Raw genomic sequence first — 17,424 nt, forward strand, 5'->3', positions numbered from 1 at the left:
TGTATTATTTTACATTTGTTGTTTAGTCTTAAAGATTTGACTTTGATGTGAATTCATGTTCTACACTGTTATTTTACAAAGCTAATGAGCCTGATTCAGACTCTGTTGCAGTTTTGCCAACTGCAACTGCCGGTGCTAGGCTGCAGAGGGGTGGGGATGTTCTCAGCACAGGGCAAGGCTGCCCTATTCGCCAGGTCCCTTCCCGTGATGTCCCCCCTAAAAAAATTTGCTAAAGTGCATGCACTTCGCTACACAGAGAAGCACTCGCACATTACTGGCTGGCCATGTTTTGGGTTCCAGTGCCGTCGCTGCCCTCCCCTGAGCTGTCTGGACACACCTGTGTTGTCCGGACCCACCCACAAAGCGCTTGGCTGCCACCCCTAAATGGTTGGTCGCTGCCGCCCCCACCGCTCCTTTACCTGCAATCAAGGTGAGATCGCACTTTGGGCCTTATTTTGGTTCATTCTTTCTGACAAAATCCTTCTTAGATGGGCAAAACCATGTGCACTGCAGGTGGGGCAGATGTAACTTGTGCAGAGAGAATTCGATTTGGGTGGGGTTTTACTTCAAAGTGAGATCTATATTGCAGTGTAAAAATAAAGCAGTCAGTATTTTCCCTGCACAGAAACAAAATTACTCACCCAAATCTAATTCTCTCTGCACATGTTACATCTGCCCCCCCCCCCCCCTGCAGTGCACATGGTTTTGTCCATCTAAGAAGGATTTTGTCAGAAAGAATGAACCAAAATAAGGCCCTTTAAGCGCTGGCGTGCGTTGCATGTGCAGCTCGCTGGAAATTGGCAAAAGTGGCCAATGGACACCGAATTAGGCCCTATGTACTGTATGTATGCATTTTGATTAATTTTCTGTTATTATATTACATCATGTATATAACCATTATGCCTTCAGATGTTGAGTCACAAAATCAAAACGCTCATTGTGGAACAGTCCAGTGTAGATTCGCAGTAATGACAGGATGATGTAGAATATTGCAGTAGGAAATGGTGTGTAACAAGTGGCAGCTGGCCGCATTCTAGGTTTGTGGCTCCTGAATTTGTTTCCTACAGTAGCTTCAGAATAATAAATAATCATTTACATATGTTGTATGGGATTTTTTTTACATTTTTTTTTAATGTGAACTTAGTGTTAGTGTGAGAATTCATTTAGGCCAGTTAGTATTTTGGGCACAAAAAATGCAACTCTTTTTGTGCCTTCCAATAAGTGACCTATTTTTTTTGTGACCAAAAAATGTTTCTGTTTTAGGACTAAAGCTGCCCATACACGGAGCCGTTCTCCGGCAGAAAAGATCCACAGGTGGAGCTAATTACTTCACATTGTCCATGTCTCCTCATAGAATCACAAGTGAAGTAATTACCTCCACCTGTGGATCTTTTAAAATGTGTCAGTGAATAATGAGTGCACCTGCAGGGTGACCTGGAACACATGAACTGTTGGGGGGTCCTGAGGACCGAGGTTAACAGCCACTGTTCTAGACAATACTAAATAAATAAGTAGATTCTGATTGGTTGCCCATAGCAACATCCCATGTGACACGGAACTCCCATCTTAGTAAAGTTCCCTTATAGGTCGGTGAGCTTATCACAGATTCTATGTCTTTTTTGCTGCCGACTTCCTGATAATCAGGGATTTTTTTTCAGAGCCTGCTGAGGGCCTGAATATAGCTGCAGATGGGCATACGTCTGGCTAACTGGATAGCTAAGAAGGGCCAATTATCCCGCGGGGAAATAACTGAAGATAATTGAATTCCCCTTTAGTGTCCTAAATGAATCATCGGTGGAAGATGTGATTTCTTGCTAATACTGTAATATAGAAATACATGTGTTTGGTGTGGGAGGTAAGCACCCGCTAGAACTTCAAAAATGCTGCATACCAGCATGTCTAATCATTAAAGCAAAGCTGTTTGGCGCAGCAAGCCGCACCCGTGGTGCCATGAACCATGGGTGTGACTTTCACGCACGCGTGTGCCCCTTGTACCACGCCTGTGCGACATTTTGGAGCTGTGATGAGCGTGCTTAAGTCTGTGTGTATTTATGTGTGTGTGTGTGTATAATATAATACATGTAATATGAACTGAACAGAATAAATAGCTTCCAGTTATTGGAAGGTCTTGGCTGTAGTGCAGGGCTGGGCAACACCGGCCCTCCAGATGTTAATGAACTACACATCCCAGGATGCTTTGCATTAGGTTCGCTATGTGGCCATGCTGAAACTGATGTAAGGCATGCTGGGATGTGTAGTTTATCAACATCTGGAGGGCCGTTGTTGCCCAGCCCTGCTGTAGTGGCTGGTGTTTTTGCAGTGCTGATGCTGTTCAGCACCACGGAGAGCAGCCCAGGCTAAACTATATGGGGGAAATTTACTGAGGTGAATACGCCTGAACTAGGCGTATTCATAGGCAGTGATATGCAAATACGACTGCCTATACGTATTTTCGGCACTTACTATGTATTCAAAAGAATAGGAGTAGGAACCTCCTATCAGTAGAATCGTGATTCCTAATTTACTACCATATGCAATATACGGCCAGTAAGTAGCAGGATACGGCTGGTAATTGCCAAAGAGAGACGGTCCTGGTTTAAAAAATCATGGGGGCAAACCAAATAGGGGTGTCCCCTCTAGATTTTACCTTCCCAGACCGAAGCCCGGAGCTGTCCCCGATGCCCCTGTGCAATGGGCATCGGGCTGATGTTTGTGTAAAAAATAGAAAAAATAAGATTTGTGTATTGTTGTAGAACTATGAGTCCCAGCGAGCCTGCACTTATTTAACTGTTTGTACTATTGTAGAACTACAAGTTTCGGCGGGCGCTTTAATGCCCAGCATGCTGGGACTTGTGGTTCTCCAAGTCCCTGCATTCGGTGCAGACTTGCTGGGACTCATAGTTCCACAATAATACACACCGCACAGGGGCATCGGGGACAGCTCCAGGCTGCAGCATGGGAGGGGTTCATCCTGGAGGGGGGGGGGGGCTTTTTTTGGATGGCGGTCATATTCATTCTTATTAAGAATTTGAATACAACTGTGTCGTATTCGTATCCATAGTACATGTCTCCCTATGAGTCTTGCTGTACCTGAAAGTAATCTTCTGTTTCCTGATGTCTCTTTTCCATTCACTGTGGCGAGCTTGTGCAAAAGGTTACAGGAAACACTTAAATGCCACGGTTATACTGTACTTTTCTGTTTCACATGTATTTGTACCTACAAGTTGTAGGTACAAATACATGTGAAACAGAAAAGTACAGTTGTAGGCTACAACAAAGGGTTTGTTTAACTGAGAGGGAACCCCAACCAGGGCAGGGCCAGACTGGAAATCTTACAGCATGTACATTGTGGTTTCACCAGTGATAGCGGAATGTACAGAAACTATCCCCAGTGTTGTGGGTAAGATATACTGTACCAAGCGGGGGATAGAGCTACATTGTAATGTACATATGCAGTTCCTATGTTTTATAGTGTAAAGTAATCACACGGTAGTCCGACATGACAGGATGGTTAATGCAGCGTTGCCGACTCTCCCGGAATGTCCGTGAGACTCCCGGAATCCTGGGACATCTCACGGACTCCCGGAAGAGGGCCCCTTTCTCCCGCAGCTGCTGCTTTCCGTCCCCTATATGCGTCCCCTATATGTATAGTGCGCAACTGCGCATGCGCGATGAAGCCGCGCCGTACGCATCGCGGCAATAGTACCTTCATCAGCCTGGAGACCTCCCCGATCCCCGTGTACGGCAACACAGTTACAGTGTGCACGTGAAGCCGTCCACTGCCTAACAGCAACAGGTGACAGCGGCTTCCCCTCCCGTCCTCCAGGCAGCTAGTATTAACTAGTGAAGTCTTTTCCTGCAGCAGCAGCACACAGTGACACTTGTGACAGCCGGCTCCGGCACACGGGTCACGGAGGCTGCTGCTTTCCACACACAGCACTAAGGTAATTGGATACTCTAGGCTTCTGTGTGAGTTCCCTGTGCAGCATTATAGCCCCTTTATCACTTGCCTTAACGTAAACAGTGCCCAAGCAGCAGCAACAGAGTTGCAGCAATAATATTATCATCTCCCTCCTTGAGTCTGTCCTCCTCCTCCTCCGGGCACATCCAAAACCATATAACCCTTTGAGGACTACAGTGCAGGCAATCCATAGAGATATTTTTCTGATATTAATTTCTCATATTAATACCTAGATAAAACCCATATCTTGCTGCTTATCAAAGTACTGTAGGCCCGCCCCTGGTGACGCAAGGCCCGCCCCTGGTAACGCAAGGCCCGCCCCCTGGCTTTTCATTTTCTCCCTGAAATTAATTTTCAAAAGTAGGCAACCCTGGGTTAATGTAGTATTTAGCATTACTGTCACCCACCCCTGGGGTCAGGAGTTAATTTATTTGCCAAGACACAATCTGTGTGGAGTTTGCATGTATGTCCAATGTTTGTAGTTGCTCTGACATGCTCCTACACTCCATAAGCATACTTCAAGTTAATCAACTGTGATTGGCAGTGGTGGATTTCCCAGGAGGCACGTGCCTAAGGGTAACACTTGCTTGGGGGATGGGGGGGGGGGGGCATTGAATATTCCCTTGCATGAGAGCCCTGCCAGGCCATTGGCCAGGTGATTTTTTTTTTTTTGTCATAACACCTTCATTTTTTGAATTTGTAACTGTTGGGAAGGGGTTATCCAATGATCAGTAGATTGTTAGTTTGCGAGCAGGGCCCTCCTACCTCTATGTCTGTCTGCACTATCCAGTTTGTATTCTCCCTATTTCCAATTGAAAAGAGTAAATGAACCTGGTGCTCTGTATAAGGAACTGTTGATAAATAACTTGTGGTGGTGGACGGAGGTCAGTGTTGCTTTCGTAATATGGAAGCCATAACACTAGGAAAACAGTGACATGATGGAGAGCAATAATGCTGTGCCGAGGAGAGACTTGAACCCTAACTTCGCCCCTGGAGATTGGGAATATAGACTGTAAGCTTTGCTGGACATAGACTGGTGTGAGTGGCTGAAATATTCTTTATCATACCCCTTTCACATCGCGGCAATAATATTGCTGGGTATATCTGGGTCAAGGTGCGGTGTGAAAGCATCAAATATAATAACCTGGGTCTTCTGAGACAGGTTGCCCTGTGTATGATGGGTGACCCGGGTTTAGTGTGAAAGGGTCGGTCCTGAGTCAGAGCCAGGATCAAAATCCTGGGTCCGACCCACCTTTGCGATGTAAAAGCGGAATGAGGCACAGATGCACTAAGCTTCAAAAAGTGATAAACTGAAGAGTGAGAAACAGCCAGCCAATCAGCTCCCACCTGTCATTTTTTAAACCCAGCCTGTGACATGGCAGGTAGGAGCTGATTGGCTGGCTGTTTTTCACTCTCCACTTTATCACTTTTGAAGCTTTATACATCTGGCCCTAAGTCACTGTGGTATATGTGTGTGTGTGTGTGTGTGTGTGTGTGTGCTATATAAATGACTGTAAAGCCAATCAGTTCACTGTAACAGAGAAGCAGATGTATTAAGCTTGGTAAAGTGACTTGCAATTGACCACTGTCCAATTGGCCCCTAACTGTAATTTTAACCCAGTCTGTGACTTGACAGTTAGGAGCTATTTGGCTGGTGGTTAAAGAACCAGCCACTTCATCACTTCACCGAGCTTAATAAATCTGCCCCAGACTTTGGTAGGGTCATTCTCATTGCCTACTCGGTTAGGTTATCCTTAACCTTCGCTCTTTTCAATTGACACTACTGCCTTCGCAGAAACCTTCAGCCATTACTCCGTATAATGGGAATTGATCAGGTTCCCATGAAACATTACTTAAGATGTAGCAATATTGTATTTTTTCTTTTTGCATTGGCAGAATGATGAATATTTTACAAGTGTTTCAATAGAAACTGTGAATGCAAATGAAGGCGTGATCTTTTTTTTCCCTGGCTCCCTGTTTCATATGTTGGTCCAGCACGCCTGCCTTTGGTCAGGTCTCTCCAATTCCCATACGCAAATGATGGTTTTCACTGAACCGTCTGTATTTTTGATTAACATTCATAGTCACGGCTATAGAAAAAATGAACATTCTTACTCAGCAAGACGCGATTTAACCTCCAGACTGCTGTACGTTTTCTGAAATGGTTTTAGAGCTGTACGGAAAGGCGATGGTTTCATAATTAGTACAGTAAATGATATAATATTAACCCTTTGAGTGCCAGCAATGCCGTGGGCGATTCTCAAAATATCCAGCGTTGCTCACAGCGGCTGTTCTTTTAGTGTAAATAAATACAAATACAGCCGAGTCAATTTATTCAAGTTTAATATTGCACCCCCCCCCCCCCCAAAAAAAAGAACGGTCCCTGTGATCTGCATTTTTAGCGGATATTTTGAGGATCTCTCACAGCAATTGGCACTCAAAGGGTTTAATAAAAAGGGTTGCTTGCCTATTTTTACACATATATTGACCAATTCCCTTGATGCTCAAAGGGTTAAATGCCAAAATCCCCATCCTAGAAACCGATTTACAATGTCATTTGCTTAAAAGGCTCCTTTTTATATTTTAGTGGGTCTGATTGAATTTGGGAATTGTCTTCCAATGAACGCCTGCTCTCTTGTTACAGATCCCAGCTGATGACGATCTTAGCCTACCTGACGGGGACGAAGACCTGGTGAGGGCAGTGCAAACTGTTCAAGACCAGGCTGAAAATGTCCAGGTGAGTTTTGTTTCCAGAGATCAAACAATGCGAACGATTCCAATGTTGCCACATATAAGGACTGATTTTGTGGTGGAACAAGAAAAAAAAAAAAAAAGATCTTACAATGACAGTGGTGCAAATACAAATTTTTTTTTCGCATGCAGGGAAAATACTGCCTGCTTTTGCATGTAGCCCACAAATGACATATTTTTTTTTTTACATTGCGATTTGAGAATCTATAAACGTTCGCTGTCGATGAGTAGCTAAATAATTCACAACTTCATGGGATCATTTGCATTGTACAGGCGCTGGGACCGTAGTTTGGCTTCAAAGCTGGGGGGGGTAAGCACATGCGCTGTACCAAGGTCGATACTGGGCATATCCAGGTGCTTGTCATTTGTACAGGCACCGGAATTGAGAGCAGCGGGGGTGCTGGCATCGCGGCCAGTGGCAGCCCCCCTACAGTCAGGTAGGAGCCGTTGCTGATAATGTGATCACCCCACCTGCATGGTTTTGCCGATTATGAGCACAAATGTGCCCTGCGATCTGGTCTGAATTAGGAATATAATACAGAGCTTTGTGCACACACACACACACACACACACACACACACACACACACACACACACACTGAGGCCCTTATTCTGGTTCACTCGCAAAGGCAAATTCCTTCTCAAATGGACAAAACCATGCTGCACTGCAGGTGGGGCAGATCTAACATGTGCAGAGAGAATTAGATTTGGATGAGTTATTTTGTTTCTGTGCAGGGTAAATACTGACTGCTTTATTTTTACATTGCAATATAGATCTCACTTTGAAGTGAAACCCCACCCAAATCTAATTCTCTCTGCACAAGTTACATCTGCCCCACCTGCAGTGCACATGGTTTTGTCCATTTGAGAAGGAATTTTACATTGCGAGTGAACCAGAATAAGGGCCAGAGGCTAGAAGTGTGTTCTTTGCCTCCATAACCCTATACCCTAGTCCCTATTTGTTGCATTATAATAAGACACAGGAATGTGTGTGTGTGTGTGTTTGTGCAATAGCATAATGTAATATACAGTACAGCGTGTGATTGTAATGCAACATCTTATGTTACTCTATATCCAGGGGTGTAGCTAGATATTCATGGGCCCCATAGCAAATGTTTGTAAGGGCCCCCTATTTTAGAACTGATGGTGATAAATGTATGTAAAACATATTACTCAGACAGTAACGAGCCATCTCTTTTGTAGAGAATCGGTACTCTGGTCAATCTAGGTCTATTGACCCCTTTAGCCCCTTTAGGGCTTCACGCCAACATCCTATATTGTACATTTATATTGCATTAGAGTTGGGAAGGAACCATTGTTCTGCCCCAAAACGTTTGCGGGTTTTCTCTGGGGCAATGTGAGCGGGTAACCTGGTTCACCCAACCCGAGTCCCATTCAAAGCGACTCCCGCATTTGCATGCTAGTGGATGTGTACACTTACATCATCGAATGGTTTTTGTTTCCTCCGCTCGTATTGAAATATCAGCCTGGACTGACATTTCATCGCTGTCAGGGCATGCGCTGCAGTCATGTGACATCAGCCGCCCGCACCAATCAGACATCGACACGCCTGCTTCCACCCCCTTCCCTCCAATTACTGAACGAATGCCTCGGTAGGGATGCCAATCCCGGGGCATTATTTCAATCCCGTGATTTGGGATTGAAAAATGCTCAATCCCGGTATTGCCAGGGTCCCGGCATTGGCATCCTTAATTTAAAAAAAAAAACAACTTCCCCAACCGACTGCCGCGCAAATTTACTTACATACTTGTTTAAGCTGGGAAGCGGGCCAGAAGGAGCAGCCGGTGAGCGGGGTGGGTGGTGCAGGGGTGACGCACTGAGCGGCCGGGGCCAGTGGCAGAAGAGCGAGCAGGGCAGGCAGTGTGGGGATGCGGCCTGCGCAGCATGACCTTTTAGCATCCCGTCACGCTGCGCACTGGGTCGGGACAGCCGGGCAGCGTTTGAGCGAGTGCTGACGCTGCCCGGCATTAGACCAGATTGAAATCCCAGCGATTTTGAAGCCAAATCCCGGGATCCTGCAGATCCTGGGATTGACCACCCTACGGCTCGGCGAGTGGGAAATAACCATCAAATGGGGGACCGAATGAGCCAGTCAGAATCCCACTTAAGTAACTTAATATATAAACCCATGGTAATGGTATAAGAGAATAACAAACTAATCATTACACTAGGCAAAACATAATATTAATACAAAGCTGTAAATACACATATAATATAAAGCCAGGAAAACCTTCCAGTGTGTATGCATGTGTGTGTGTGCGTGTGTGTGTGTCTGATAATGTGCTGACTGATATAATGTTGTTGTTTTTTAAAGGTCTTCCTAAAAACCATTTATTGTATGTTTTTAATCAAGAGGCTCCCAATCTGTAATTACCTTTATGAAAGTGAATGACAAATGGTTCCTATTAGCAGAAGTGACATCTTTATATTTATACCCTGCTGCTGCTGAAGCTCCTGCTAGGATCAGGTTTAATTGTTTTCTTGGCGGAATAAAAAGATTTGATAAAAGGTAACATCGCCGCAGATTGGCTTTATTTTATTTATTCTGATTGCGGCACACTAAATTATGTTTTTATTGCAGAGGAGAAGGTCATATACATTGGGGAGGCAGCCCTGCATAATGCTGCAAGCCCCGAGGAAGGGAATGGCACCCACTCCCAGAGCAGAATGTGGCAGCTTCGGGTATCTTGTTACCCTATCTGCCCCACTATTGGGTATCCGGTGTAGTTGTAAAATGTCACATCAGACCTTAAATACCTAGGACTTGGAATTGTTGGTTTGCTGCAGTTCTGTACCGCCAGTGACCACTAGAGGCCGCTTGACGGACAAAATTACTCCTTTGTGCGCTAAAAGATGTCATAACAGAAGGTGAAAGCTATTTTTGCAGGGACACTGACCTGTTTTAAACTAGCTGGATATGGATAGAGGGAGCTGGGAAGACATGGAGATTGGATGTAGGAGCAGATAGGGACCGGGGGGGGGGGGGGGGGGGGGAGAGTTTGTGGGCTAAAAACGGTCACAGCTCAAATTTGTGCATTTCCTCTGGAGTAGATGCTCTTGTTTCAAGGACACCTTGTCTGCGGGGATGGGGGTTCTTTGACTGGCTGGTAGGTGGGGGGGAGGGGGGAGAATATAAGACGAACCGTGGATGCTGTCAGCATTGTTACAGAAAGAGATGACTCGACAAACTTACAGTAAAGGACGGTAACTAAATATTCACGATAACCTCCTGCCATGTATTATAGATGACGTCCGGCGTGACTAAGCAGATCAGGGAGATGTAGTGTATTTTCTTTAATTCTTTTATTTTACATTTTGCAACTTATCAGTATTGTAGATACAGCTAATAGATGCTCCAAAGTGTAACAGACACTGGGCTGTAACCGCACAGGAATAGTAGCCTACATGTACAAAGCATACCTGCCTTCCCTCCCGGAGGCTCCCGAAAATCCTCATCTGGGAAGGGGTTCAAGTCCCCCGTAATACCCCAGCCTACCGCAGTCCCCTCTTATTAGGGAATGCTGAAACTATGGCAAGGCATGCTGGTATATGTAGTTTAACAACAGCTGGAGGGCCACCGTTTGGACATGCCTGTCTTAGGGGTACATTCACAAAGATGGGAGTTCTATTGAAGATGGGTTGTCCATAGCAACCAGTCAGATTCTATCTGTTATGTTCTAGAATCTAGACGGTGCTAAATAAATAAGAAGTAGACTCTGATTGGTTGCTAGGGGCAACATCCCATCTTCAATGGAACTGTGTTTCTTAGTAAATTTACCGCTTAGAAACACAGGATTTATTTACTAAAGCTTCTACTAAAAGGTGATGTTGCCCATGGCAACCAATCAGATTATCTCTGTCATTTTCTAGGCTGCATTAGACACAATTGGTTGCTATGGGCAACATCACTTTTTTTCTCAAACTTCAGACAATGTACCCCCTAGGGATGGCCATCGATGGTCCATGGCCGATGTCGAATACTTTTGCCATCGATGGGGGAGAACCAGATGATTTCCCTCCATTTACTTTTTTTTTCAAAGTGCCGGGACACGGAGCATAGCCCCGCCCCCGTGTTTTGATTGGCCCACAGGCCAATCAAACACAATGGATGACCATAGATATGTAAAAATATTAATGGTCAGCCATTGCATAGTTTAGCACTATCGATGGCCAGTTGCAGAATTGCCATCGATGGCAATGATGGCCATCCCTAGTACCCCCTAATGTCCCATAATATGTTTGTCTAATGCTGACATTCCATGACACAATACACCAGTGGTGGCCAACCTGTGGCTCTTGAGCCTCATGCGGCTCTCCCCCTTGTAAAGTGCGGCTCCTGCTCCCACTGCTGCCTACCGCCCACCGTCTGTCCCAGTCCCCCCTGCTGCCGGTTCCCTGAATCCCTTCTCCTTCTGAGGGGAGGAGAACGTGCATCGCGCATCTCTCCTACCCCTTACTGTGCATCCTTGTGACTTGGCCGTCCGCCAATCAGAGCTCGTGGGCCAGCAGCCAATCAGGAGCCGGCCAGCGAGCTTGGATTGGTGGGTGGCCCAGTCACAGGGAAGTGAGGGGGAAGGAGACGCGCGGTGTGCTGTGCTCTCCTCCCATCGGTGACATGACAGGAGGACTGCAGGGGGACACCAGACTGTCCTCTCCCCGCCTGGCAGCAGCTGCTGCTGGGAAATTTGCACTGTGGGGGCATAGCAGTTTGTGGCACTGTGGGGGCATAACCGGCACCGTGTGGTGCATACCTGGCACCGTGGGGGGCATATGTGTATCTGGCACTATTGGGGGCATATGTATATATGGCACTGCACTATTGGAGGCATATTTGTATCACACCCACCCAAGGGGTCAAAATAAACTACGCCCCTTTTTTTGGCGCATGCGCCTTCGGGGCGCGCATGATGTCGGCTCTTTAGCTTGACTACCGATTTTTTTTGGCTCTTTACCTCTGACCGGTTGGCCACCCCTGAATATAATGGAATACACATTTTACAATCATGGAAACAAACATAAGTAGCTATAAATTTAATAGAGAAAAGGAAAAATGTGTTTGACCTACAGATGGAGATTCAAATTCATACTTGCACTATCGGAAGCCTGAGCGTAACCCTCACACACTCTGGCGGTCTGTATACTACGGCCGCTGTACTTAACACATTTCACAAAATGCCAAACTTTATAATGATGCCTGAGTCGGGGAAATCCAATTTGCTGGAATTTCCTGATTTAATACCCATAAAGCATTTATATTTCCTCTGTATGCTTTCCCAAATATACTGGTCTTTTAAATGCAGCCATATATAGGTCAACAAATCTCAGAGCAAACCTGGTGCCCATTGCTGTGCCAAGTACAGATGGAGCAGCTCTCATTCGAGCTGCTCCTGGCGTTTAAATTGCCAAACGCCTCCGTCATAAGGGGGCATGAGATGCTTGTCTACCCCATTCTAGCAGCCCTCCGCCAGTCTCCCTGCAGCCCCAGCAGCTCTCCCTGCCCATCCCTGAAGCGGAGATGGGCAGGGAAGCCGCTCCCCGCCACTTTGCTGACAGGGACGCTCGTGCACATGCAATCTGGCGATCCTGCAGGCTGGCTGACAGGCACTACATCTGTTTCTGTAAATAAAATGCCCATAGCTGTGCCAAAAAAAAAATTGCATTCGATAACCCCATAATTCAAAAGAATAATAATAATTTAATTGAATGGCGTTAATAATGAATTGAAGCTGTCCTTTGATCCTGTTCTAACAGCACAAATATTTGTACTTGTTAAGTACAGAACTTGCCCAACAGTGGCTGCTTATCTTAGTACATAGCCTTTGCCAAACGTGCAGTTGTGAATAAGTGATTTGTTGTAATAAATCCTTTCTTGGCCTATTATTTCTGCATTGTTATGCACAGAGCACTATCTGTAGACTATGGAGCTCTATAAATACAATTTAACCTTCATTTCTCTGTATTGATTTTAATGTAAATGCAAATATTGCATCTTCCTAATGTGAAACACCAAGCAGCAGTATCAGCCTTTCGTTGCCAACATGTATTGTGTTCCTGACTGCAGCTATAGATGCAGTAAAGCGTTTTATTACCTCTGTTTGTGAGAATTAACAATCAGATTTAGGGCTAATTTCTGAGAGCTTAAAATGTACTTGAGCAGGAGAGTGACTGGTTGATTAGGTTTTTACAGTGCTATCAGTCGCTCTAAAGCAAGGGTCCTTACAAATACTATACAGCAGGATGGACAAACCTGTCCCCAGGATCTACTAACAGTCCATGTGTCTCAGGCAGCCTGTGGATCTATCGTAGGAATGAATGCAGCAGGTTTGATAGTGTGACAGTTAGTAATGACTACAGCTGTGCACCAGCTAGGTGATCTGGGAAATGTGACAGTTAGTAATGACTGCAGCTGTGCACCAGATAGGTGATCTGGGAAATGTAACAGTTAGTAATGACTACAGCTGTGCACCAGCTAGGTGATCTGGGGAATGTGACAGTTAGTAATGACTACAGCTGTGCACCAGCTAGGTGATCTGGGGAATGTGACAGTTAGTAATGACTACATCTGTGCACCAGCTAGGTGATCTGGGAAATGTGACAGTTAGTAATGACTACCGCTGTGCACCAGCTAGGTGATCTGGGGAATGTGACAGTTAGTAATGACTACCGCTGTGCACCAGCTAGTTGATCTGGGAAATGTGACAGTTAGTAATGACTACCGCTGTGCACCAGCTAGGTGATCTGGGGAATGTGACAGTTAGTAATGACTACAGCTGTGCACCAGCTAGGTGATCTGGGGAATGTGACAGTTAGTAATGACTACCGCTGTGCACCAGCTAGTTGATCTGGGGAATGTGACAGTTAGTAATGACTACCGCTGTGCACCAGCTAGGGGATCTGGGGAATGTGACAGTTAGTAATGACTACCGCTGTGCACCAGCTAGGTGATCTGGCAAATGTGACTGTTCGTAATGACTACAGCTGTGCACCAGCTAGGTGCTCTGGGGAATGTGACAGTTAGTAATGACTCTAGCTGTGCACCAGCTAGGTGATCTGGCAAATGTGACTGTTCGTAATGACTACAGCTGTGCACCAGCTAGGTGCTCTGGGGAATGTGACAGTTAGTAATGACTCTAGCTGTGCACCAGCTAGGTGATCTGGCAAATGTGACTGTTCGTAATGACTACAGCTGTGCACCAGGTAGGTAGTCTGGGAAATGTGGACCATTGATAGATCTCGATGACCAGTTTGGCATATTGATAGTTGTGGTTTTGCCGGGAAGTCTTATTCTTGGTTCTAGATTACTGGCTGCACTAGAAGTGACATCCAGATAGCAATAGGTGCTTATTAGCTGTCCTGCATTCGACGTCAGACATACCCCCAAACCTGGAAGGTGGTGGAGGAGGATGCACCCCTTCTGTCTTTTCTTTACTTTTTCTCCCAGGACCAGGCTCCCAGCTACTTTACACCGCTGTTGTCCATCTCAAATATTTTCTCCTTGGATCTGGCAGTCCCGAGAATTTCAATAGAAAATCTGAAAATTCAATAGAAAACCCGGAGAGGAGGAGGGGGGAGGAGGAGGAGGCGCGGCGGAGGGGAGGGAGCCGAAGCTGCCTGGGTTCAACAATTGAACTCGGCAGCGCTGCCCAGCTCTAAGCAGTGGCAATCCCGAGAATTTTCCGGGCTTGCCAGACTGGACACTGAGGCACAGCCTGGAAAATTCTCGGGATTGCCACTGAAGGGGTTAAACCTGGTGAGTGGCCATTAATAGCGCACCAGCCAATCAGCCCCTAACTGACATTTGAAACCCAGTCAGTAACTTGACAGTTAGGAGCTAATTGATAATGCACCAGCCATTTAGCTCCCAGCTATTAAGTTACAGGCTGCGTTGGTAGGAGTTGCCTGGCTGGGGCATTATCACCAGCAACTTTATCACTTCACCAGGCTTAATTAATCTGCCCTGTGACTTTCAAACTGTCCAACGTCACCTCCTTATACATCTCAAATCTCTTGATACACCCCCCCCCCCAAGCTCTTTTAGATCTACCTGTGAGGTGCTTCTAATCTGCATAGCCACCTCCCACCTGCCCACCTACGAGATTTAGCCCATGCCCCTTTCTGCTTGTTGTACTTAAACCACACCCATGCGATTTGTGTTTTTTTTTTTCAAATCTGCATTTATTTTGTATAACCATTTTTATGTCGTGTAATCTTCTTTTCTTTGTTTTCTTACTTTCTGTAGTTGGCATTCGTTGCTGTTTCTGTCTTTGCTGCTTTGCGTCCTATTTCTCTGAGCGTTCTAGGACGTGACCCCGCTCTACTTGGCCTTCTTTCTGAAACCCTTTAACATAACACAAAGCTGATGCACAAGTGATTAAAATGAATACTTAATATGCACAAAATATATTGATGTCTTGGAAATGCAAATGAGCAATGATTGGAAGTGACTATTTTTAGCTTCCCATTCCGCAGGCCGGAGTTACAGAGAGAAGGACTATCTGGTTTCCAGATAGTCCTTCTGGAAACAGTTTACATTCTAGAAGATTCTAGAATGTAAGCTCTTATCCCTTCTCTTATTTTTTACCTTACTTTGGGCTCAATACCTCAGCCAGTAGGTAATATAAACACGTGTATTATTCCTATTCATGTAAATACACTGCTCAAAAAAATAAAGGGAACACTAACATAACACATCCTAGATCTGAATGAATGAAAATTGTTATTAAATACTTTGTTCTTTATAGTTGAATGTGCTGACAACAAAATCACACAAAAATTATCAATGGAAATCAAATTTATTAACCCATGGAGGTCACTCAAAATGAAAGTGGAAAAACACACTACAGGCTGATCCAACTTTGATGTAAGTCAAAATGAGGCTCGGTAGTGTGTGTGGCCTCCATGTGCCTGTATGACCTCCCGACAATGCCTGGGCATGCTCCTGAGGAGGTGGCAGATGGTTTCCTGAGGAATCTCCTCACAGACCTAGACTAAAGCATCCGCCAACTCCTGTACAGTCTGTGGTGCAATGTGGCGTTGGTGGATGGAGCAAGACATGATGTCCCAGGCTCAATTGGATTCTGGTCTGGGAACGGCCGGGCGAGTCCATAGCATCAATGTCTTCATTTGCTTCCTGCTTGTCTGCTGACACACTCCAGCCACATGAGGTCTAGCATGGTCTTGCATTAGGAGGACCCAGGACCAACCGCACCTGCATATGGTCTCACAAGGTGTCTGAGGATCTCATCTCGGTACCTAATGGCAGTCAAGCTACCTCTGGCGAACACATGGAGGGCTGTGCAGCCCCCCAAAGAAATGCCACCCCACACCATTACTGACCCACTGCCAAACCGGTCATGCTGGAGGATGTTGCAGGCAGCAGAACGTTCTCCTTGGCGTCTCCAGACTCTGTCACGTGTGCTCAGTGTGAACCTGCTTTCATCTGTGAAGAGCACAGGGCGCCAGTGGTGAATTTGCCAATCTTGGTGTTCTCTGGCAAATCCCAAATGTCCTGCACGGTGTTGGGCTGTAAGCACAACCCCCACATGTGGACGTCGGGCCCTCATACCACCCTCATGGAGTCTGTTTCTGACCGTTTGAGTAGACGCATGTACATTTGTGGCCTGCTGGAGGTCATTTTGCAGGGCTCTAGCAGTGCTCCTCCTGTTCCTCCTTGCACAAAGGCAGATGTAGCGGTCCTGCTGCTGGGTTGTTGTCCTCCTACGGCCTCCTCCACATCTCCTGATGTACTGGCCTGTCTACTGGCCTGTCTCCATGCTCTGGACACTACGCTGACAGACACAGCAAACCTTCCTGCCACAGCTCGCATTTGATTTCACAGAAGTGTGATTGACTAGGAGTTACGTTGTGTTGTTTAAGTGTTCCCTTTATTTTTTTGAGCAGTGTGTGTGTGTATGTATGTATGTATGTATGTGTGTGTGTGTGTGTGTGTGTGTACAAAAAGACTTTCGTTTGCGCTGTGTGCAGCAGCTACTCTATAAGACCTCCCTGTTAGTGGAGGACAGAATCGAGGGATACGTGTGTGGGAATAGATATAGAGAGCGCTGAGATGAACCCTCCACCTTAGTGCTAGACTTAGTAGTGGGTACAGTTTTTTTATGATTTGTGAAACAAATTTATTTAAAATATATATGACATAGTAAAATTCAGACACTGTGGGGGAAATTTACTAAAGGAAATTTGTAAAAAAATAGGTGTATTTGTATTCAGAAATTCACTTATTTTTGACATTTACTATGCCGAAAATACGGCAATTCGTATTCGTAATGATGTGCTATCAATACGAATTGCCATATTTTCGGGATAGTAAATGTCAAAAATAAGTGAATTTCTGAATACAAATACACCTATTTTTTACAAATTTCCTTTAGTAAATTTCCCCCTGTGAATATTTGACATGATTATTTGGCAAAACAAGGGGTCTCTACTCTATCTGGAAACCTTGTTTTGCCAAATAATCATGTCAAATATTCACAGTGCTCTCTATATCTATTCCCATGTGCCAGAATTCCTAAGCAGTAGATACCATCCAATTTCCATAGGTATAAGACAATAAAACGCCACTCAGAGTCGATCAACTTGCATAAAAAGATATATTCACTAATACAGGGTAACGCTTCGGGGGACAAACCCTGTCGTAAGACCCCCCCTGAAACGTGACCCTGTATTATTGA

General features: G+C 45.4%; 1 protein-coding gene across 1 annotated transcript in view; it reads left to right on the forward strand.

Moving 5' to 3' along the window:
- Positions 1-17,424, forward strand: part of SPAG16 (sperm associated antigen 16) — a 713,525-nt gene that overhangs the window by 10,334 nt on the left and 685,767 nt on the right. Inside the window, exon 3 of the mRNA XM_083154490.1 lies at positions 6,606-6,698. Coding sequence (XP_083010616.1) covers positions 6,606-6,698 — 93 coding nt within the window. The remainder of the gene's footprint in view (positions 1-6,605; positions 6,699-17,424) is intronic.

This window comes from Crinia signifera, chromosome 7 (assembly GCF_055691185.1).
Source record: "Crinia signifera chromosome 7, ASM5569118v1, whole genome shotgun sequence".
NCBI classification, from domain to species: Eukaryota; Metazoa; Chordata; class Amphibia; order Anura; family Myobatrachidae; genus Crinia; species Crinia signifera.